The sequence below is a fragment of the Eulemur rufifrons genome, chromosome 23 (assembly GCF_041146395.1).
Source record: "Eulemur rufifrons isolate Redbay chromosome 23, OSU_ERuf_1, whole genome shotgun sequence".
Lineage (NCBI taxonomy): Eukaryota > Metazoa > Chordata > Mammalia > Primates > Lemuridae > Eulemur > Eulemur rufifrons.
The window spans coordinates 30373016-30397618 of NC_091005.1; the positions used below are offsets into that span (position 1 = coordinate 30373016).

The 24603-nt window shown below is 35.9% G+C and overlaps 1 protein-coding gene and 1 non-coding gene across 3 annotated transcripts in view; both read right to left on the reverse strand.

Annotated features, from left to right (window-relative positions):
• LONP2 (lon peptidase 2, peroxisomal) overlaps nt 1-24603 on the reverse strand; it is a 105209-nt gene that overhangs the window by 49347 nt on the left and 31259 nt on the right. For both annotated transcript variants that reach the window (XM_069456584.1, XM_069456583.1), the window contains 2 exons: nt 20999-21257; nt 11081-11222 (listed from right to left, as the gene is read on the reverse strand). In XM_069456584.1, coding sequence (XP_069312685.1) covers nt 11081-11222; nt 20999-21257 — 401 coding nt within the window. The remainder of the gene's footprint in view (nt 1-11080; nt 11223-20998; nt 21258-24603) is intronic.
• On the reverse strand, nt 11348-11477 carry LOC138374033 (small Cajal body-specific RNA 24). Its single transcript, XR_011231317.1, has one exon. It is a non-coding gene; the product is annotated as a small Cajal body-specific RNA 24 (non-coding RNA).

Consider the following 24603-nt stretch of genomic DNA (forward strand, 5'->3'; position numbering starts at 1 on the left):
AAACATTTTAAATCAGCTAGTACAAACATGATGAAAAAACTAATGCTATAATGTGGATGAATTTTCAGGATACTATGTGAAGAAACAAAATCCAGTTATAAAAAGATAAATACTGTATGATTCCACTTATATGAGGTATACAGAGTAGTCACTCACAGAAACAGGAAAAAGAATGGTAGATGCCAGGGGGCGGAGGGAGGGAGAAATAGGGAAATGCTCTTTAACAGGTATACAGCTTCAGTTTTGCAAGATGAAAAAGTTCTGGAAATTGGCTGCAAAAAAAAATGTGAATAATGGTATTGAACTATAATACTTAAAAATGGTAAAGATGGCAATTTTTATGTTATATGTATTTTACTACAATTAAGAAAACTAAAGGAAATCATGTCTAAAGAATTACAGTATTACAGTATAAGAGTGATGGTCTTTTTTTTTTCTTTTTTTAATTTCATCTTATTATGGGGGATACAGAATTTGAGGTTACATACGTTGCCCATGTACCGCCTGTCTCCCCAAGTCAAAGCTCCAGGCGTGTCCGTTCCCCAAGAGTGATGGTCTTGACAAAGAAAATATTGAGAGAGAAAAATAATAAAGAAGAAAAACCAATTTTGGAGTTGAAAAGTATAATAAATTGAATGAAAAATTTACTAGAGGGGCTAAACAACAATTTCAGCTGGCAGAAGAAACAATCAGCAAAATTGACAATAGGTCAGCTGAGATTATCCAATTCTGAACGACAGAAAAAAAGAGAGATACAAAAAAAAAAAAAAAAAAGTGAACAGTATTTCAGAGACCCAAGGGATGCCAGGAAGATTAACAACGTATCATAACGGGAGTCCCAGAAGCAAAGAAAAAGGCGTATTTGAAAAAATAATGACCAAATACTTCTCAAATTTGATAACAAACATTAATCCACCCATCTAAGAAGTTCAACAAATGCTAAGAAAACGCAGAGATTCTCACTTAGACACATCATAGTCAATCTGTCGTCAGAAGTCAAAGATGAAGAGATCTTGAAAGGAGTGAAAGAAAATGCTATCTTCATTAGGGACAAAGGAGCCTCCGTAAGATTCACAGATGATGTTGGATTAGAAACCAAAGAGACCAGAAAGTGGCGAGAGGACATATTGAAAGGCTGAAAGAAAAAGATTGTTAACAAAGAATTCTTTTTTTTTTGAGACAGAGTCTCACTCTGTTGCCCGGGCTAGAGTGTCGTGGCATCAGCCTAGCTCACAGCAACCTCAAACTCCTAGGCTCCAGCAATCCTCCTGCCTCAGCCTCCCGAGTAGCTGGGACTACAGGCATGCGGCACCATGCCCAGCTAATTTTTTCTATATATATTTTTAGCTGTCCATATAATTTCTTTCTATTTTTAGTAGAGACGGGGTCTCGCTCTTGCTGAGGCTGGTCTTAAACTCCTGAGCTCAAACAATCCGCCCGCCTCGGCCTCCCAGAGTGCTAGGATTACAGGCGTGAGCCACCGTGCCCGGCCTACAAAGAATTCTTTATCCAACAAAACTATACTTCAATATGGAGAAATTAAGACATTCCCAGATTAAAAAAACACTGCAAGAATTTGTCACTAGCAGACCAGACTACAAGAAATATTAATACTAAAGGCTGAAGTGAAAGGACACTAGATAGTATCCACACAAAGAAATAAAGAGCACTGGTAAAATTAGCTACATTGGTAAATATAAAAGAGTGTAACTGTCTCAAAGTGCAACTGTTTCAAAGATGACATAAAGCAATAATTACAAGTGATCCTTATTACTCATGGATTCTGTATTTGCAAATTCATCTACTTACTAAAACTCATTTGTAACCCCAAAATCAATGCAGGCATGCCTCAGAGACATTACGGGTTTGGTTCCATACCATTGCAATAATGCAAATATTGCAAAAAAGTGAGTCATGTGTATTTTTTGGTTTCTCAATGCATATAAAAGTTATGTTTACACTCTACTGTAATCTATTAAGTGTACATTAGTATTATATCTTAAAAATGTACATAACTTAAAAACACGTTATTGCTAAAAAGTGCTAACGATCATCTGAACCTCCAACAAGCTGTAACATTTTTGCTGGTGGACAGCCTTGCCTCAGTGCTGATGGCAGCTGACCGACCAGGGTGGTACTTGCTTAAGGTTGAAGTGGCTGTGTCTATTTCTTAAAATAAGACCAACAGCGAAGTTTGCTGCATCCATCTGCCTTTCACAAAAGACTTCTCTGTAGCAGGTGATGCTGTTTGACAGCATTTTACCCATAAGAGAACTTCTTTCAAAATTGGAGCCAGTGCTCTCAAACCCTGCCACTGCTTTATCAGGTAACTTTATGTAATATTCCAAATCCTTTGTTGTCATTTCAACAATGTTCACAGCATCTTTACTGGGAGGTAGATTCCATCTCAAGAAACCACTCTTTGCTTATCTGTAAGAAGCAACTCCTTATCTGTTGAAGTTTTATCATGAGCTTGCAGCAATTCAGTCACATCTTCAGGTTCCACTTCTAATTCTAGTTCTTTTGCTATTTCACCACATTTGCAGTTACTTCCTCCAATAAAATCTTGAACCTCTCAGTCATCTATGAGGGCTGGGATCAACTTCTTTCCAAACAAATGTTCATGTTGATATTAGTATTCTGACCTCCTTCAATGAATCACAAATGTTCTTAATAAAATCTAGAATGGTGAAACCTTTCCAGAAGGTTAATTTACTTTGCCCAGATTCATCAGAGGAATCACTACGGCAGATACAGCGTCAAGTTCCTCCTTGATCCATGAGCTACAGTTATGTTAGCAGACATGAAAACAACAATCTCCTTGGGCACCTCTTTCAGAATTCTTGGGTGACAGGTACATTATCAATGAGCAGTAATAGTTTCAAAAATAATTTTTTTCTGAATAGTATGTCTCAACAGTGGGCTTAACATATTCAGTGAACCATGCTATAAAAAGATGTGCTGTTATCTAGGCTTTGTTGTTCCATTATAGACTACAGGCAGAGTAGAGTCAATGTAATTCCTAAGCACCCTAAAATTTTCTGAATGGCAAATGAGCACTGGCTTCAACTTAGAGTCACCAGCTGCATTGATTAAATTAGCCCCTAATAAGAGTCAGTCAGTCTTTTGAAGCTCTGAAGCCAGGCAGTGACTTCTCTCTGGCTATATGAAAGTCCTAGATGGCCTCTTTCTCTAATATAGTATAAAGCTATTTTGTGTACATTGAAAATCTGTTGTTCCACATTCATCAATGATCTTAGCTAGATCTGGCTAACTTGCAGCAGCTTCTACACCAGCACTTGCTGTTTCGCCTTGCACTTTTATGTTACGAAAATGGTTTCTTTCCTTAAACTTCACAAATCAACTTCTGCTAGCTTCAGACTTTTCTTCTGCAGCTTTCTCACCTATCTCTGCCTTCAGAGAACTGAAGAGACTTAGGGCCTTACTCTTGATTAGGCTTTGGCTTAAGGGAATGTTGTGGCAGGTTTGATCTTCTATCCAGACCACTAAAACTTTCTCCATATCAGCAATAAGGCTGTTTTACTTTCTTATAATTCGCGTGTTCACTGGAGTAGTACTTTTAACTTCCTTCAAGAACTTTTCCTTTACGTTGACAAGTTGGCCAGCTGTTTGGCACAAGAGGCCTAGCTTTCATCTTACCTCAACTTTTGACACGCCTTCTTAAGTTTAATCATTTCTAGCTTTTGATTTAAAGTGAGATGTGCTACTCTTCCTTTCACTTGGACACTTAGAAGCCATTTTATAGAGTTACTAATTGGCCTAATTTTAATATTGTTGCGTCTCGGGGAACAGGGAAGCTAGAGGAGAGGGAGAGAGACATGGGCAGGGGGTGGAGCACTCAGAATACACACATTTATTAAGTTTGCTGTCCTATATTGAGCAGTTTGTGGTGGGCCAAAACAATTGCAATGGTAACAACATCAAAGACCACTGATCACAGATTATAACAGATATGGTAACAGTGACAACGTTTGAAATATTGTGATAATTACCAAAATGTGACACAGAGACATGAAGTGAGATGTTAGCAAAATGATGCCAATAGACTTGCTCAATGCGGGGTTGCCATAAACCAGGAGTGGGGAACCTTTTCATGTTGGAAGGCCACATTAATTTAGCTGTAATCAAATCAGGCTGAATTCAAGAAACTTCAATTAGATGTATGTAAAAATGTACATTATTTTGTAAAAATATAACTACTATGTACTTAATAATTTCAAAAAATGAAAACTATTTAATTTTAAAGTTAACTAACCTTTTAATGATTTTGTTGTGTCTGCTTTTTGTTGGAAAGCATTTGAATATTTGGTGGCAGCGTGGAGTCCGCAGTTTCAGTGGATCCTCTAGATGGTGTCAGTCATTTGTGACCTTAAGGGGGGTCTTAATTTGGGTCAGGTAGGAGAATGTAGATTCCCAGCAATAAGTGGTTGAAAAGCAAGAAAGCATTTTTTGAACATGTTGCCTAAGGCGTGGTTATTTTACTGCATTTTTCCATATTTCAACTGGATCTTTCTTAGCATCAAACATGACTTTAAAATGTCATCTACTGAGAGCTCAATCAATTCCATCTATAGTTGTTTAGGTGCCTTGGTGGTATCAACTAGTTAAGGCTGAAATGCTAATTCGAGTGTGATGTCAAGATTCTCAAAGTCAGTGAACCTTTCATTGCATTCGCTAATTAATAGCTGTATAACAGCTGCATATTCTTCAAATGATTCGCAAATATCATCCTGCTCATCTATGACCTTTGCTAACTGGGTGAAATGTTCACCCCAAATTTCCTTTTGAAGAAACGTTTTGAAAAAAGATAGCTTTTTTCAAAATGCTTGGATCTTTTGCCACATACCATATATAGACTTAGTTTTACCTTGCAAAGTAGTATTCAAGTCATTTTGTTTTGACACGGTATCATACAGAAATGCTGCATTCCTATAGAAATCTTCTTTCGATAATTCACATTGCTAATTCTGTTTTTCATAAAATTTAACTGTCTGTTCTGGCAGAGATAAAATTTTGGCTAACACCTGTCCCTGCTATAGCCAACACACTTTAGAAGGATATGGCATATTCACACTGATTATCTCATAGTTCAACTTTAGCATGTTACAAAACTGACCATGCCCTGCACGAATCCAGTTAACAATACTTAAAACTTGTTGCAAAATGTCACTTAAAATAGTAGCTTTAGCCCAGAGATTTTGCTGATGCAAGATACAATGAAAAGAAATGAGAGCATCTGGATTGGTTAATACTTTTTTTTTTATCTGTGCAATAAACTCTTCATGTTTTCCTGTCATGGAAGGTGCACCATCTGCACATACACTCACTAAATTTACCAAATTCAGTCCAACTTCATGACATTTATCTTGAAAGTTGTTGAAGATATCTATTTCTGTGAGTGCCCAAACTCTTTGGTAACTCTTTGTAGCAAAGAAGATCGTTATGACCCGAATGAAGTATTAAACCTGCACTGAGCCAGTAGTATCAGTTGATTCATCCAAAGTGACTGAATAATACATATTTTCCTTTGAAGTATTACATGAAGTTGTTAAGGTGAAGGCTAATTCATGTTGCGACTCAGTTATGGTTCTCCTTGACAGAGGCAGTTGTTTGTCCTGTGAAACATTATCAGGGTCGAGGGCATCCTACAACTTTGACAATGCATTCTTTCACAATTTCTACATCACTGAATTTCTTTAACATTGATACTGCAGTATCACAAGGCAAACAAATTATCTTATCTTTAGCAGAAACAAGATACTATTTCAATTCTCAATCCTCATTAAAAAAATCTGTTTTCTTCCTTCAGTGTTCTCTTGGTCTTCTTTGACACAGTAGGCTGTTAAGCAGACAGAATTAAAAAATACCGTCGAGCTGTGCAACTATTCACAAATTCCACTTCAAACTGAAACACAGTACACTGTTGTCAAAAGCTGATAACAGACTAGCATACCCCATCCCCATATACTCTCCCCAACCAGCCTCATGCGGTAGTGGTACGGGTCAGGCAGGGGAAGTTAGAACTAAATCATAAGCATAGCAGCTGTCAATTTAGTCCTTATGGCTTACTAATGTTCTAATTGTGCCAGTCAATCTCGGAGGATTAATCCGTTGAAACTTATTTTAAATATGTTCATTTTAAAAATAAAAATATAAAAGAAGGACAAAAGTGTATTAATAAAAATAAAAAGGATTTGTTCTGTAAAATTTGGATTCAGTCAAAAGACCACACTTAATGACTTAGAAGGCCACCGGTTCCCCACCCTTGCCATAAACCTTCAATTTATATAAAACGCAGTGTCTGTGAAGTACAGTAAAGTGCAGCACAATAAAACAAGGCATGCTTGTATTTAAGGCATCTTTTACTGTGCATGATTTTAGGAATTTATATTGTTAATATAGTACATAGTGAAACGAAAAATTAAGATAATATCCTGGGCTTTAAGTTTTTCATCTATAAAAGGATGAAGCTGGATTAAATGAGTTATAAGTCACTCTCCTCTGACATTCTTTGACAATAGTGGTAGAGCTCATATTATAAGATTGTATGTCTGTTGTATCTAAGTATTAAATATACTACTTGATCTAATAACTAACTGGATCTAACTCTAATTAAGAACTTCTGTTTTTAAAGAAGGAAGTTTACTATGTCTAGACTAGTAACTTTTCTATATTGGAGGAATATATATTTTTAGAACAGTAACATTATTGCCTATGTAGAAAACTGATAAAGTATCTATGCATCTTATTTGCCCATTCACACAAAAATGTATTTGAAAAATGCACTTATATTTAATAAATCTGAACACGCATCAATTATAAATATAAATAAAATCTATCTGATAAGAAAATAATTCGTAATTTTCTTTCAAGTCTATTTATTAATTACATAAAAGTATTTTCATTGGATCTAACATTTTAATGCAACTCAGTAACAGACTTGCCTGAACTCTACTGTCTGTCACCATTTGTTTATCAAGTAGTTGAACCTATTTTTATGTCATTTTAATAAATTATTAAAAGGGGCTATCTAAATATGAATGTTCATTTTTTGGACAAGAGCAACTGGAAATACATTCTATTTTACATGGAAGTTCTATTTTATTATGGAAGTTCAAGGAAATGCCCATATTCTTCATGGATAAATATGAAGGCAAGAAGAATCTACAACAGATCAAGTTTATTCTTTAATTTATTCAGGGTAACCACTCTGTATCTACTATTATGTTCTTCATATCTAGTCTATATTCCCTTAATAATATAAATTAGCTATACAATAATCTTATACAATTACATTTTACAAATGATACCTAGCTGTCATTTTTTAAAAAGTTTTCCATGTGGAAAGACCAAAAACTACAGTCTTGGATCTTCCAAACTCTCAGTAATATCCTACTTTAAATACAAGGTGTTAAAGTAATTGAATTTATTCTTTTTTTTAATTCACATGAGTCTACTGGCAAAGGAAACAGCAAGTGGCTTTCAAAGTAAATGCGAAAGAAATGTCGGGAAGTATTAAAGTAATGTCTGTAGAATACTTTACAGTTTACATAGCACTTTTTCATATATTGTCATTTATCTGTTTTAATAGCCTGTGAGGTATAAGGGTTTTACCCAGGATTTGGGCAAGTGAGGAGGAAGAGGATGTCAGGTACCAAGATACTTGGTTCTTCTACACATGTATCTTGCTTCATTTTATAGCACCACAATCTATAAGGAAATGATGCTATTCATAACTAAAGTACAGGGATAAGTATGTAGGCCCATGTAGCATTTACTTAGAGATATCACTTGAGGTTTTCATACTTTTATTTTGGAACACTGATAAATCAATTGCCAAAAAAGTGAGTACTGACATCTACAACAGACAAGAAGATTTCATTTCATGCTAGCTGTTTCTTATAAAAGATCGATTCAACACATATTATTAAATCATTACAAAGCATAGGTGAAGACCTAAAATATACTGTAACATATTTTAGTGTAACAACTGAGCAAATATATAGGGGACTTAATAATCTTTCACTACCTGTAAAGCTGTCTTTGGTGGACTTGCTTCAGGTATCCCCAAAACAAGACTGTTGAGAAAACTTAGTATCAGAGAATTATTCTCAAATTCTTTTCAACAGAATAACTGTAAGTGTCTAATGGGAGAATATGCAGATTATCTGAAAAATGTCCCAATGTAAATTCAATTGAAAGCGTAAGGGTCTTAACTAAGAAACTACTAAAAGCTTAACCATAGTATGATATAGAACACTAACTGCTCATAGGACTGCAGAGTAAACCAGTTACCGAGCCAGAATGTCATTATCTTATGACAAAAACAAGCAAAACCAAACCAAATCAAACTCTTATCTCCAAACTCTGAGGATTTTAAGTAGGGTAACTGTATTTTTTATTGTCCCAACCAAATTTACTTCCGAGACTAAAAAGGAGTGCACGTAACAATTAGGCATAGACTGGGAATGTCCCAGGCAAACCAGAATGCTCTCCCTGTTATATGGCACATGTCCCAGGCCATTCTGTTCTAAGATTACAAAAACAGGAAGCATGAGGGAACTCAAAGCATGGAAAAAAAATCCAAGAAAAAATAAAACTTCCACAAAGTAAGTTTTCCCTCAATTTTACAAATCAGTTTGAATTAATAGCATTTTACTTAAGCAAGGGTACAAGCGGGGAGGGGGCAGATGTGCTAAAATGAGGATGACTGGTTCAAGTAAGTTTATGAAGCAGTCAGGACCCAGGATCCCTTCCCCCACCCAGCAAAACACTGGAGGTTTATTTTCTTTAGAACACAGAACAGTGGTTCTCTGCACAGGGGAAACCGGGCACGGCTTGGAGCAGGTGCTATACTGCAAACGAGCGTGCAGGCGAACGAGCACTGCATGCCCTACTCCCCCGCCCGACTCTTCTCCCCTGCTTGGCGCCCAGAGTGCTGGCAGCCAGGCCTTCAATTCTCAAGGCAAGACACTTGAAGAATCTTCTCTGGGGACTTTGACCAGCCTAGAAGAAAGATCTAAAGTTACTGAAATAGGAGCTTCCTCAACCAACTAGCGCAGCCTGATGACCCTACCGTGAAACTCACTGTTAAGCACCACCCCTATGCTCTCGGCTTCCAATGAGCTTTTTTGTTCCTAACTATTAAATATGAACAGACACACAAAAAAAATTTCCAGAAATCTAATGAAAAACTCTAATATAAAGGATGGAGACCAAAGGAAATATAAAATAAACAGATAAAGGTGGCTTAGGGTAAAAAAGAAGTAAACATTTTTTAAAAATCTGTGTCTTTCTCACAGAGGTAAGAAGACATATTACAACTATGTAGCAAGAGCAGGGTACTATAAAAGAACACGCAGAGAAGTTAAAAAAAAGTTTCTGAAATAATAAACTCATAGAAAGTGTTTTAAAAGATAAATTTGGCTGGGCACAGTGGCTCACACCTTTTGGAGGCTGAGATGGGCGGATCACTTGAGGCCAGGAGTTCAAGGCCAGCCTGGGCAATGTAGTGAGACCCCATCTCTATAAAAATTTTTTTTAAATTAGCCAGGGGATCACTTGAGACCAGGAAGTCGAGGTTACAGTGAGCTGCAATCCAGCCTGGGTGATGGAGTGAGACTACTGTTTTAAAAGAAAAAAAAAAAAAGATAAATCTGAGGAAATAGAAAGTAGAGTAAAAAATAAAAGACATGAGTAATAGGAGGGAAAAGATAAGAAAATTAAAGATCTAACATCCAAGTAATAAGAGTCCCCAAAAATGAAGGGGAAGAAATCATCAGCAAAAGAATTTAAGAAAATTTCCCAGAACTAAAGGACAAGAAGAATTCAAAGAATCTGCAAAAACAGATAAAAAGAGACCCATGCAAAGGCAGATTACTGTGAAATTTCAGAACCCTGGGATGAAGGGAAGATCCTAAAGGTTTTCAGGGTAAACAAGTCACAAAGGATAGGAACTGAATGGCAGCCTTTTCAACAACAATGGAAACTAGAAAGCAAAGTAAAATTCTGCAGGAAAATTATTTCCAACTGGAATTCTATACTCAAACTACCAATCAAGTATGAGGAAAACAAAGATATTTCAGTTATGCAAAGTTTCAAAACATCTATCACCTATAAAAGCTTTCTCAGGAAACCATGAGGGAGATTAACAGCACAAAAATGCGGGAATGAACCAAGAGAGAGGAAGACATGGACTACAGGAGGCAGGAATCCACCATGGTGAGAGGTGAAGGAAGAGTCTAGGAAGACAGTTACATACCAGATGTAGAAAGCAACTAGCGCAGATTGGAAGCTCAAGAAGATAAAACTGATAGAACACCCAAGCGTCTGAATGTCTAGAACGAGAATTACACAACTGGTGAGATTACATAAACAAAAGAAAGACGACAACAATTAACTCTGAAAAGATTTTTAAAAACATCAACAGAAAAACCAAAAGAGGAACAGGAAAGGAAAAGTGATCATAGCTTACCACATGGTTCAGCTGTGAAAAGCACTTTTATAATCATGATAATGTAAATACTACTGATGACTTAAAAACAAAATTTATATTAGAAGCCTTGGAGTATAAAAATTATACAGTGGGGGCAAAGGGAAGGAAAAAAGCATCCTCATCTCCTATAGAGAGGAATCTATAGATAATGCCAAAAACCGAAAAATCAAAAAATATAGTCATGCTGTTTTGAAAATGGAGCTAATCAACTAAAGTTAAAAAGGTCAAAGTGCAGAAAAGGAAATGGGTAACCCTAAGGAGAGGGAACTTGCTTGCTGTTTTTTGTAATAATAACTTTGTAGAATTATTGGTCTCTAAATAATAAGCATGCACAAAATTTTGTTAAACTATTTGATAGAAACGAAACAGGCAAAAAGAAATGAAGGAACTTATCAGAAAGAGACATTTTAATTTAAATGTCAAATTGTTCAGACTTCAGTCTTTATCAAACTGTTTTTCCCAAAACTAAACCTAGACCAATGTGTTTATTACTTGAATATGATTACCTACCCTCATCCATACTCCTCCAGTGTGATTACAGACAGGGAATTTTCTCAATCTTACCTCAAGCAGAGCTGCCGCAGGATCACCCTGTAGACTTTTTCCCAGTTTGTCAACCTCATCTAACAGGAACACTGGATTGTTGACCCCAACAGTCTTCAAGCCATTGATGATACGACCAGGCATACTGCCAACGTAGGTGCGCCTACAGAAAGCAAGCAGCAAGTTCACAACGATGAGATGTCAGGAGGCAAGAGCGATACCAGTAAGAAATCAAAAAGGTACTAGATATTTAAAAGGCACTGTAATACACCAAAAAGTTATTATTTTAAATGTCAGTAGTGGAACGATCCACCCTTTTTACTTACAAAGGGTGAACAGAAAGCTACTATATTTCTCTAGGACATTTACAAAGAGTTATCTTCACCTTGAGAAGAAACTGAATAAGAATAAATGTCCACAACAAGTTATTAGATTCAAGTCTAATCTTACTTTCTATTTAAATTCCAGCTGCAAGTTGCCCATGATACTGGAAGAACTGTATCTCATTTTTGCCAGTTAGTGAAACAGAAAAACACTAAAGTCACCAGTTATGGTTTCTGCCCTTCAAGGCTCCAAAATGTCCAAAGGACCTTATGAATTTAATTCCCATGCTTTTCGTGGTTTTTCAGAGCATCCCCCCACCTCCAACACAATGAATGACCTTTTTACATGCTGAAATGGCTGCCCCAGGGCTGGTTAAAACATCACCATCTTCACAAGGAGATTAAAATTAGTTGAAGGGCCACTCAGAATGTAGACCTCCCCCCCACCCCCCGCAAAAAAATCCAAACTCTTTTATTTTAGGAGGCAATAATCTGTTATTAATTGTATTACATTGCTGCAAGAGTAACTGCAGTTTTAGCATTGTTGAAATTTGCTATTTGATACTGGAATACATTCTTAAATAAAGGTGGTTATGTTAAATCATTTTAATGCACATCTCTCACTTTACACTTTTTTGCTAATGACTTATTACTTGCTATCTATTTTATATTTATTTTAGACTATGGAAATGATGTTAGACAAAAAGCAAATTCGAGCAATTTTCTTATTGCTGAAATTTGAAAACATGACCCATATTTTCAAAATGGGTTATAAAGCAGCAGAGACAACTGGCAACATCAACAATGCATTTGGCCCAGGAACTGCTGGCGAACTCGCAGTGTAGTGGTGATTCAAGAAGTTTTGCAAAGGAGACGAGAGTCCTGAAGATCAGGAGTGCAGTGACTGGCCACTGTGAGTTGACAACGACCAGTTGAGAGCAATCACTGAAGCTGATCCTCTTACAGCTACAGGAGAAGTTACCCAAGAACTCAACATCGACCATCCTACGGTCATTTGGCATTTGAAGCAAACTGGAAAGGCGAGAAAGCTCTGTTAAGTGGGTGCCTCATGAGCTGATGAAAGATCAAAAAAAATAATCGTTTTGAAGTATCGTCTTCTCTTCTTGTGTGCAACAACAGTGAACCATTTCTCAATGGGACTGTGACGTGCGATGAAAAGTGGATTTTATACGACAACCAGGCAAAAACCAGCTGAGTAGTTTGACCGAGAAGCTCCAAAGCACGTCCCAAAGCCAAACTTGTACCAAAAGAAGGTCCTGGTCACTGGTGGTCTGCTGCCGGGCTGATCCACTACGGCTTTCTGACTCCCTGTGAAACCATCACGTCTGAGAAGTCTGCGCAGGAAATCAATGAGATGCACTGAAAACTGCAATGCCTGTGGCCGGCATCGGTCAACAGAAAGGGCCCAATTCTTCTCCATGACAACGCCCAACCACACATCACACAACCAATGCTTCAAAAATTGAATGAATTGGGCTATGAAGTTTTGCCTCATTCGCCACATTCACCAGACCACTCGCCAACCGACGACCACTTCTTCCAGCATCTCGATGACTTTTTGCAGGGAAAATGCTTCCACAGCCAGCAGGATGCAGAAAATGCTTTCCAAGAGTTCTTTGAATCCTGAAGCATGGATTTTTACACTACAGGAATAAACAAACTTATTTCTCGTTGGCAAAAATGTACTGATTGTAATGGTTCCTATTTCGATTAATAAAGATGTGTCTGAGCCTAGTTATAATGATTTAAAATTCATGGTCCGAAACCGCAATTACTTTTGCACCAACCTAATAGTAAAAGGATCTGGAGTCAACAGTGTTTATATCAAAATTCCATTATTCTGGCCTTTTGAATAAAACTGTATTTATCTCATAAACACTAACTGGCACAACCAAGTTCAGCCTGATATTTTGGTGAACATTAAAATGTTAGGGGCTGCTTTAACATGTATGAACAAGAATCATTCATGAAATTGTGACAGATGTAGAATGTCGCATGAAATAAAAACAAATACGTCTATCAAACTGAAAAAAAAGTGCCTTTTCTTTAACAGAGCTGGCAAAACTTTATTTTAAGCAGCAATTTACTAATTTTAATTACACCCTTGTTGCTTAAGTCATGCAGAAAGGCATAAAAGGCTGACTGCCTGGAAGAAAAGGATCTATGATAAGTGGAACAGCAGCAGTTATTTCATGATCTGCACAAAGCGGATTCACAGAGCAGGCCTCAGTTCTGCCACATGACTGGTATAAAGTAGGACAGAATAAACAGAGTGACCTTTGAAAAGACAAAAGAGCCTTAAAAATACCGTGGGAATGCCTTTCATCCAGAGAAGGTGACCACGGCCCTGGAACCAGATACAATAAACATTGTCCTGTTACAGTAAGGAATTGGCACATTCAAGATTTCAGAATGAGATATAGGAAGGATAAGACTCAAAAATTAATAAATTCTTTCAAATTATTTCTCTAGAGAACTTACAGATTTGCCATTACTCCAATTTTTATGAGTGGTAGCGAAGGGAAATTTTTTAAGAATCTCAAAGACTCTCTGGGTCATTTCTCTTTTTTTCCCTCCACTGCTCTGCTTCGTCCATGTTTAGAATGTGGGTCATTTCTTGCTGCAGTAATTTATTTGCCTTTCCTTTTTTGATGGGGAAACTTCAAAAACAAGTATCGACAATTCTAGACCTAAAGTTATGGGGAGAAAATAATATTCTGTGGAGGCACCTTTTCTAAAGAAATCTAGAAACCTAGATTTTGATCACACTGTATATAAGCAATTCCTCCTAAACGTTCTACTGTTTCCCAGAGCCTACACAATAAGGTTAAAACTCCTTTGTCTGGAGTTCAGGGGTCTTCACAATCCACGCCCCACCAGGCTTCCCAACTTGCTGCTATGACTCTCTTGCTTCATCCACCATCAAGATCCGATTACACCCCTTACACTTTTCACCTTTGTTAATATGGCTTCTTCCTGCCCTTAATACTCTCCCTGCCTATATAAATCCCAACATTCTAAGAAACTTTTCCTGACTACCTCTCACAAAGTGATTGTTCTAATAACGCACTGCCTACCACATTTTCTAATGCACACTTATAATCTAGTTTTTACTCATGGGTACTATTCCCTTCTCTAAAGAGCCAGTGAGCACTTTGATGGCAGAGACTGGGGCTTGTCACAGAACAGATGCTGGATACAGAGCTGTAAGACTGTTTGCATCTTTCTTTCACCACTGTTCAGCTGATACCAGCCTTTGAACACTACTCTGTGCAAATTACTTGACCTAAGTCTCAGTTTCCTCATCTATAAAACGGGGATAATAATAGCCAGCCTCATGGATTACATGAGGATTATGAGAGAACATAGGTAAAGCACAGGGCATAGAGCCTAGTACACAGTAAGCTTTCAAAAGATGTTGACTGTTACTAGTAACAGCTACTTAAAGTCTACTAGACTTAAAAAGTTAAGTAGACTTAAAGTCTACTTCTGGTTTCCTAGAAAAAGTACAAATGCAGAAATCAATATATATGAATTTGAGTCCCATTTCAATTTATGCCTCACAGAAGCAACTTTTACAAATGTATTTAATAGCACCAAGCATGCTCAATGCCTTTAGTGTTCCTCAATCACAGGTGACATCTCCTGAATGTATACCACTACTCTAGAGGTCAAACCATGACAACCATTACCACAGAGCTCACAAGCTACTGAAAAGGAATATAATGTAACTTCACATCAAAGTAGAGAATATCCACATTCAGCAATACCTGAATTTGCCAGTTTTTATTGACATTTTGAGTTTAACCAAGGTGGTTAGACCTTGGTTACACAGCCAGTGATTTGGGCTTCACTAAAAAGTGTATTTCTTTTCAGAGAAAATAAAAATGATTGATCTAGTAGTTTGTTTGAAAATGTTTTTCTATTCAGGACTATCTTTTGCCAGAAGGTACAATACCATGAAATTCACTAACTGAAGATACAGAATATCCTCTGAATCAATCTGTGGAATAGAATATGAAATAAGATGGTGAAAAATGTAGCAATACACAAAATGAAATATTCTCTCTCAATATCACCAAACAACTGCAACCATTTCTCAACAAATTAACATACCAAAACATCCTCCTGAGAAACTACACAGGTAGAAAATAAATGAAACTAGTACTCTTTAATAAACTATAATTTTCTTAAGGGCAAAATATTGATCTTTTCTATATTCTGCTTCCTCATGATATAGCATCTGGAAAGCAACAGTATAATACAGTAAAGTTTACAAAGAACATATTGTTTTAATGACTTACTATTCAGCCTAAATATAAGATTACCTAAAATTTTTTCCTAAAACTGAAGTATGCATGTTAATTTAAAAACACATGAAATTCATACTTTTCTTATAACTACTGCAGGCAATACATAGATTTATCAGGACTATTCAACTAGCGTATAAGATACACAAAACCAAAACTGTCTATATAGTTCAAAATTTTGAGTTATAAGATCAGTACTTTCATTTTCCAAAAAATAGTCTGGTTTATGCTTCAAAAAACAACTACAGAGAATTACAACATGATCCGTTTACAGCCCCATGGTAATCAACTATTTTTTACTATTCTGCTCTCCACCTAAATATCTTCAAATCTAATGTAATCCAAAAGGCTGGTCAACCTGTTACTGTCAATGACATCTAAAAATTAGGAATAAAATGTGTCTTTACTCACCTCTTTTCTAAGTATGAAAAGAAGGGAGAAAAACACAAGCATTTAACTATCAATTTTTTCTGTCTATTCAATTAAAGGGCTCTTATCGGCTATAATGCAAATCCTTAAAGTGATATTTACAAAGAATTTGTAATATAAAAAAATGTTTATGTGATATAAGTGGAAGGGCAGGATTACAAGTCTGTTGCTTAAAACCCAATAAAAAGTCTGGCAGAAAAGAAACAAAATGTTAACAGTGAGTATCTTTGTATGGTAAAAAAAAAAAAAAAAATGGGGACTTTTACCTTTCTTTTTTTTATTTTTCAAATTTTCTACCAAGGCGGGATGTGTGTGTATGTGTGTGTGTTTGTCTGTCTCAAATTGGAAAAAGTCATCAGTTTAACAAAGATCCTAATGATCTCAAAAAGAAAAATAGTCTTTAAGGAACTGAGATTTTAATATAACATGTCTAAATAAATCCAATTGTTATTCTTCTAGCAGTCATTCCTAAATCTTTTTATAGACTAATTTATATGCATGTACTCATCTAAAGGACAACATGACTTCCAAAATATAATTATGTTTTAATCTTACATGAATTTTCAAAACACTTAGAGAGCATTTACCATGTTCAGCACTGTGCTAAATAAGCATCATGGGGTATATACAAAGGAGTATAAGATATATAATAAATCCCCTGCCCGACAAAGCTTATACTTTTTATATATGTATTTATGTTTTATATACACAGTTGTATGTTAGAAATGCCAGAGGCCTATATTACTTAATCATTAAAGGAGTACAACAGACAATAAGTGGTCAGTTTACAGAAGCGTAAGATCGTAACTGATTACACTTATATTAAGAGGGGAAGCTTTGGGTTAGGACCTTAAAATAAAACTAAGTTTTAGGCAAAGAAAAGCTATACTCAAATCTTTAAGGAGGATAGTGAGCAAACCATACTATGTCTGATACACTATGCTAAAAAAAATATTAAAAGCTTGCTGCTTCAGTTATTTTTCCCTTGAAGAGACTAATAATGAAATAATTTATTTATAACTTCATTTCAGATTGCATATGAAAATTTATCAATGTGGAAATCATAAGTTTGTTTTTCTTATCAACTTACTTGAAAATTGAGCGAAGGACTCCTTGCAGTAATAATTTTATTATCTGAACAAACAGCTGGTAAAGTACCTCCAGAGAGTTAATATCAACAGTGATGTGAGATATATCATAACTTATCTCAAGGATTTCTTGTAATGATATAATTTGATTATGTGAGAAATAGCTAGTAAAGTACTTCTAAGAGTTAATATTAACATGACTGGAGATATGTTTAATATATCATAATAGGCATATTTCTTTTTACCAGTAAGAAAAACAGATAGATTATGCAAACATGATTTTATAAAACTTCAACCTAAAAGAAGTTATTTTATATTTAATGTTTGTGAATTGATTTAAATTACTTAAATATAAAAATTTAACTTGTAAAAACTGACAGAAGGGAACAGGTATTCTGTGGCTTGTAGACAGAAAAATCCCAATGGAGACAAACCCAAATGAGAAATGCTGAGAAGACTGAAAATCTGAATGGGTCAATATGGAACATAAACATTTTTCTTCCTTTAAGCCACTCAAAATAATATAAATAAAAACAATGACCAAATGTTAGTCAGATCATTATTATTTTCCCAGTCTAAGATTTAAATGTAAACCAAGCCTTTCTTTTTCTTCACCATCTCCCACCTCATTACCATTTAACTCTAAAAAATATCTTTGGCTGTTCTTAAAATCAATTTCCTATGTGTTCGCACCTTCCTTCACATAGGCAGGTACTTCTAGCAAAAGGCTGGAGGTCCACGCATGGGAAAATAAGGACAGTGAGTGACAAAAATGGAGAGCATAAGCAAGGAAGATAACATAAAGCAGCTCTGCTTTTTCTTTGGCTATTTAAAAACTGCAGAACAGTGGTGCCTACTCAGAGACTGAGGAAAACAAAACTTTTCATGAACTCTCACTATGAGCACATGACCAGTACTAAAATGCCAAGACCTGGGTGTCTCCTGAATGCCTCAATTGTCACATGGAACCACATGTTCCCACAGATGCCACCCACAGTTGTGCTGTGACGCTCTACTGTTCCTCCTCCCTCCTACTCACCTTCACTTCGTACACATACGCGCATACTCTGCCTGCACTCTTGCCTTTGCTTCACAACTGCACCCCATCACTCTCCACATGCTTCCAAACAGGTTCTCAAATAAAATTTTTTACCAGACTTTAATTTAGGGGGAAGGTGGGTAACAAGTCCCCAACAGCACAACAGCAGGTTGCTGTAGTGTTTGATGAATGATCTGGTGCAATGATGGCTAGGGAATACTTACCAGCAAGGCGTATCTAAATCACGTTTACAGAATGATTCACAAAACAAATCCAGATACCTTTTATTGTTTTTTGTTTTATTTTGAGCTAGGGTTTGGCTCTGTCACCCAGGCTAGAGTGCAGTGGTGTCATCGGACCTCGCTGCAATCGCAAACTCCTGGGCTCAGGTGATTCTCCTGTCTCAGCCTCCCAAGTAGCTGGTGGGACTATAGGCACATGCCACCACGCCTGGTAATTTTTCTATTTTTTGTAGAGACAGAGTCTCATTCTTGCTCAGGCTGGTCTCGAACTCCTGAGCTCAAGCAATCTTCCTGCCTTGGCCTCCAAGAGGGCTAGGATTATAGGTGTGAGCGCCCGGCCCTAGATACCTTTTATTTGGCAATGATCACAGCCTCAAAATATACATTTCTAAAAAGCTCAAATTTATAATATTTTAGGCAACAGTAATTGTAACATAACCTCCTTTTACAAAGGACTTATGAAGTAAATTCTTATTTTCTTCAGACTCAATTTTCTTTTTCTTTCTTTCTTTCTTTCTTTCATTCGTTCGTTTTAGAGACGAGGTCTTGCTGTATTACCCAGGATGGTCACAAACTCCTGGCCTCAAGTGATCCTCCCACCTCCTGAGTTGCTAGTGTAGTTGGGAGTACAGGCACGCGCCACCACACCCAGCTTATTTTTTTAAAAAATTGTTTTCAGCGATGAGGTCTCGCTATGTTAGACTCAATATTCTTTACATAGTCACACACAAAAGTATACTTACTTGAAAAAGAATGAACAAATTGTCAGTAAAGATTTAAAACAGAGATCTGTTTAAAACCAACAATGTTCATAAATTGTGAGAACCGTGACATTATACTTGTCCATCACTAGGCAACAGAAAAATACATTTTTCTACAATTTTGCCATATAAACTAAGTAATAATGCTGAGAACAGGATAAATATTTTAGAATGCACTGTAAAAATGAGGTTGAAATTTATAAAAAGTCATACTGAAGCTTGTAAATCTAAACTTGTCCTCCCGAGAATTTAGAATTAAAGTAATAATAGTTAAAACTAATTTTTAGTGAATGCTCACTGTGTGCCACGTACCTAATAAATCTTACTGAATAATAAATACCAGTGTGGAAAGAAATAGGACAAATTACGTATATGTTATGTGCCCAAGACATCAATTCCACATAACATTAATTCCACATAACAATAAACTCACCCTTTAAATCCCACCAAATGCTTACACCATACTATACTACAGGTAAGAAAAGAAAGAAACTAGAACAACTCAGGGTATGAATCAAGTCACTTGAATGAAGAACACCTCCCAAAAGCTCTGTAGCTAAAATTAGAAGATTTAGGCCCCAGACCCAGCTTCTCTCCAAGGTCAGTCCAAGAGTGATGATGGCAATTTCTTTACAAAAGCAAACTACACCCTCTCGTGGCACATGCGAGAATAGGAGCGTTCAAGCAACAAAAATATCTTTCAAAACTATCAAAAGTCACCCAAATCAATTCTCTACCCTGATCTGCAACCCTCATTGCTCATTTACTAAAATCTTGGAATGATTCTCTTTTTTATGCATAAGAATTATAAGTGAGCAAATAAAAGATAATAAAAATAACCATTTCTCATAGAAAAGTTTCTAAAACAGTCTTTGAATAAGGCAAATGAAAAATATGTTAAAAAAGTATCACATGCTTTTATAAGCAGTTCAAAGTTTCTGCATTTTTAAATGTTCTACATTTTAAAATGTTCTTTAACATATATACTATAGGTATGCTTCTCACAACTTGCAACTGCTATGAAACTCTTAAACCATGAAATATAAGTTCATGCTTTCCTAGGTATCTTCCAATCATATCAATAGAAAGGCCATCGAGAACAAAAAAATGAACATAACATGCAAATCTGAGTCTACTAGTGTCAGATTAATCAGAGACACAGTGCTTACAGTTTAATATGTTTTTCACAGAAGTGAGTCCATAACGCAAGGAAGGATAAGCCTTATTAATTACACTAATGTTTGTCCTTATTGCTCATTTTTGTAATACAAACTAGCCTTCAAAAAAGGAATTTGAAACTGTAACCAGAACAAATTTGTTATCAAAGATTTCTTGCCTTCTATCTGCCCTACCTATTGCAGTTATTTTTTCAAACTCTAAGAGTTATGGGTCATTATTTATAGAATGCTACTGAGCTAAAAAGAATATAGACATTATAATATCCAATCATAAATAATTTATAATTACATTCAAATGGATTCTAGGGAAGCTGAGGCACAGACTAGCTATACACTGTCACACAAATATCAAGGTTAGTCTGGGTATCACCATTAATGCTTACAGGCTCTAGGCTAGCTAATCAGTCTTGTAAGTGTCTTTTCCATTAAAGGTACCATAAATAGCCCTTTAAGAAAAATAGATGTATGTTATGCCTCAGCTTTTCTTTGGGCTTTAGTCAATTGAAAGGAAAGAAGAATCAGAGATTAAACTGAGAGAAGTATTCTACCTGTGTCCTCGGATGTCAGACTGATCGCATACCCCTCCAAGTGCAATCCTGTGGAACTCCCGACCCAGGGTCTTGGCCACTGATCGGCCCACACTTGTTTTGCCAACTCCAGGAGGGCCAACAAAGCAAAGAATTGGGCCCTTCAGGTTATTTTTCAGCTGTCTGACAGCCAAGTATTCCAGAACTCTTTTCTTCAATTTTTCCATGGCATAATGGTCATTATCCAGAAGAATCCGGGCTGCCCGAATGTCCAGGCGGTCTGTCAAATAATCCAACAGAAATAATTTGAGCACATGGAATTTTGAAGTGAAAGAACTCCTTGCAAGTCTGACAAGAGAAAAAATACTTTTTAGAAAAAAGATGTGGTAACAGATTCCCATCCTTCTAAATAAGTCTTGAAAGAGACCTGCATTTGGTTTGGCTTTTCTGCTTAAGATTTAGTGTCTTCAGAGATAATAGGCATTATACAATTAAAAACTGAATGCTCATTCATTTAATTTGGAATGATTTTCTAGATACAAATTATTTCTTCATGAGACACAATTTCTGTATATCTATTTGTGCTGGCATTTGCTCCTTTTTTAAAAAAAAAAAAAAAAGGTATTCTTTTTTTCTTGTTACAGTAGCAATATCTGTTCAATCCAGAAAACCTGATGACACTAATAAAAAAGAAGAAAATAGTTACCTATACTCTCATGCCCACAAGAGACTCTACTTTTATTTCGGTATATGTTATTCCAGGCTGTGTGGATACATTTACATACCTATTTTTCCAAATGGGATTTTATGAGGCTTTTGGGTTTTGTAAAATGTTTTTTCACTTAATATATTACAGACAACTTTCAGTGTAACATGCATTCTTCACAGTAACACTTTATGGTTATTTAATATTTCATTATTTAATTGTCTACATTAATTTAACATTTAATGTCCTATCGTGGGGCATTTAAGTTGTTTACCAATCTTTACAGTTATAAAGCATGGTTCACCATTGTGCATCACTTTAACTAAATCTCTACATATATCTGTAATTATTCCCTTCAGTTAATCTTCTATAAATGGAAGTACTAGGTTAAAAAAAAAAAAAAAAAAAAGATGTAAAGAATTTGGGGCCGGAGCGTGGTGGCTCATGCATGTAATCCTAGCACTCTGGGAGGCTGAAGCAGAAGGATTGCTTGAGCTCAGGAGTTTGAGACCAGCCTGAGCAAGAGCGAAATCCCCGTCTCTACCAAAAATAGAAAAAAAAAAAAAAAAGAAGAAGAAGCAGCAGCAGCAGCAGCAGCAGCAGCAGCAGCAGCAGCAGAAGCAGAAGAAGAAAAGAAAATTAGCTAGGTGTCATCCCAGGGCAATGGAGCAAGACTCTATCTCACCACAAAAAAAAAAAAAAAAAGAATGGCCTAATTTCCATCCAGAAAAGTTGTATTAATTAAAGTCTTATCAGAAGGGCTTAAGTTTGGCTTTGTTTGTAGAGCCAAGCTTTCATCAGGTTTACCGAAGTGCATTAGCACTCAAAATACTCATTACACCAGGTCACAGAAACCAAAATGAACTCATCAGCTGGGTGGCTGCCAGGGGACAATACACAGCCACATGATCATACTGACATTGAAAGAAGAAGATGGGAGAAAGAAATATAGACAAGTTCATTATTTCAAATAGTTATTTGGAATCTGTTATGGACTTTTTTCTGTTCTGGTTTTGTTTTTTTTTTTGAGACAGGGTCTCACTCTGTTGCCCAGGCTAGAGTGCATTGGCATCATCATAGCTCACAGCAGCCTCAAACTCCTGGGCTTAAATGACCCTCCTGCCTCAGCCTCCCAAGTAGCTGAACTACTGGCATGTGCCATACCTGGTTAATATTTATTCTTTTCTCTCTCTCTCTCTCTTTCTTTAGAGATAGGGTCTCGCTCTGTTGCCCAGGCTGGAGTGGAGTGGCATTATAGCTCTCAGCAACCTCAAACTCCTTGGCTCAAGCAATCTTCCTGCCTCAGCCTCCTAAAATGCTAGGATTACAGGCGTGAGCCACTGTGACCAGCCAGCATTTTTCTTAAAGGAAGAAAAATGGCCTTAAATGGTAATTTGGTTCCCAAGCTAGTCCATAAAAACTGAGCTAAGCAGTATCTTATCTAATTTAATTATAGTACTATTGATTTTAGTCACAGTCCTGGATGAGTGATTTGGAAAGGGAAGAATACAATGTGTTCCCACTTTCCTGGCTTCAGAACTCAACCAATGAATATATGAATAAGTGAAAGATAAGAAGTTTCCCAATTGTTTCACAATCTTAACCCTGACACTAAAACCTACCACAGTAAACACAAAGGAAAACTTCAGACTAATCCCATTTTGTATAGCTCTAAATATTAAAATGCTAGTAAATCAAATCTGTTGTAAGAATAACCTATTAAATCTCAGTGGGATGTATTTTAGTTACACAAAGATGGCTCAATGTTAGGTTATCAATATATTCATTATATCACCATGTCCAAGGGGATAAATTTTCCATCAAAATATTATTTTGTACCTAAAAAGGTACTTGTTATAATGCATCATCCATTCCTGATTAACCCATTCATGTAAGCTAATAACAGAATTCTAGGTAATTTAGAAAAGACTGAAAACGCTGTGAAGAAATTTCTTCTAAGAAATATGCCAAGATAATTTTAAAAGTACTTCCAATCTTTTAAGGAAAGGTAATTTCCATGCTATATAAATTACTATTTTCTATCTTTTCTAAATAGGATATATTATTCTTTTTAATGATTTAGAAAATATGCTTCCCATTTTGAAATAACAGTTACATGTAAAAGAAATTAAAACTTACTTGAACATAAATTTCTTTATTTACAATTGGAAGACTGGCTCCTCTTATTTAAGATGAGCAAATTAGCAAACGTATTTTCTACCACTCTTTCCTCTCTGCTTTCAATTAATACCTCAGATCTCTACTTGGTTAAGTTAGCTTCTCTTTTAAGAATTACAAATGACATTTTCATGGTTTTATAACCATACTCACAACAATTATCTAGACCTAATTCTATATAGTAATGGTTTAGGAGCTCAACATGACTCCTTTTATACCACAATTTACTCATCTTCAGTTTTTGTTGAAATGCTAAACAATGAGAAATATTTTCATGATGTTCCTACAAGTCATATGGGGCAAAAAACAAAGAAAAAAGAAAAAAAATTTTTCATGATATATACATGGGTGCTATACACCTCTAATGCTGATACACATGGCATCTTAGAGTCCCAAGAAATATTTCCCTTCAATTAAAAGGCAGTATTTTGTCATGACATGCACACATGAAATAAATTAAGAAATAAATTTACCACCATAGTTCATAGCAACTTTATCTTTAATGTCAAAAAACTGGAAACAACCCGTATATCCATCAACAGGTAAAAGAGGATAAACAAATTATGGTATATCCACATAACAGAATACAGCTCCAGCAATAAACACAATAGCATCAAAAAGGATAAAATACTTAGATATAAATTTAACCAAGAAGGTGAAAGGTCTATACACTGAAACTATAAAACACTGATGAAAGAAATTAGATGCAAATAAATGAAAAGTTATTCCATGTTCATAGACT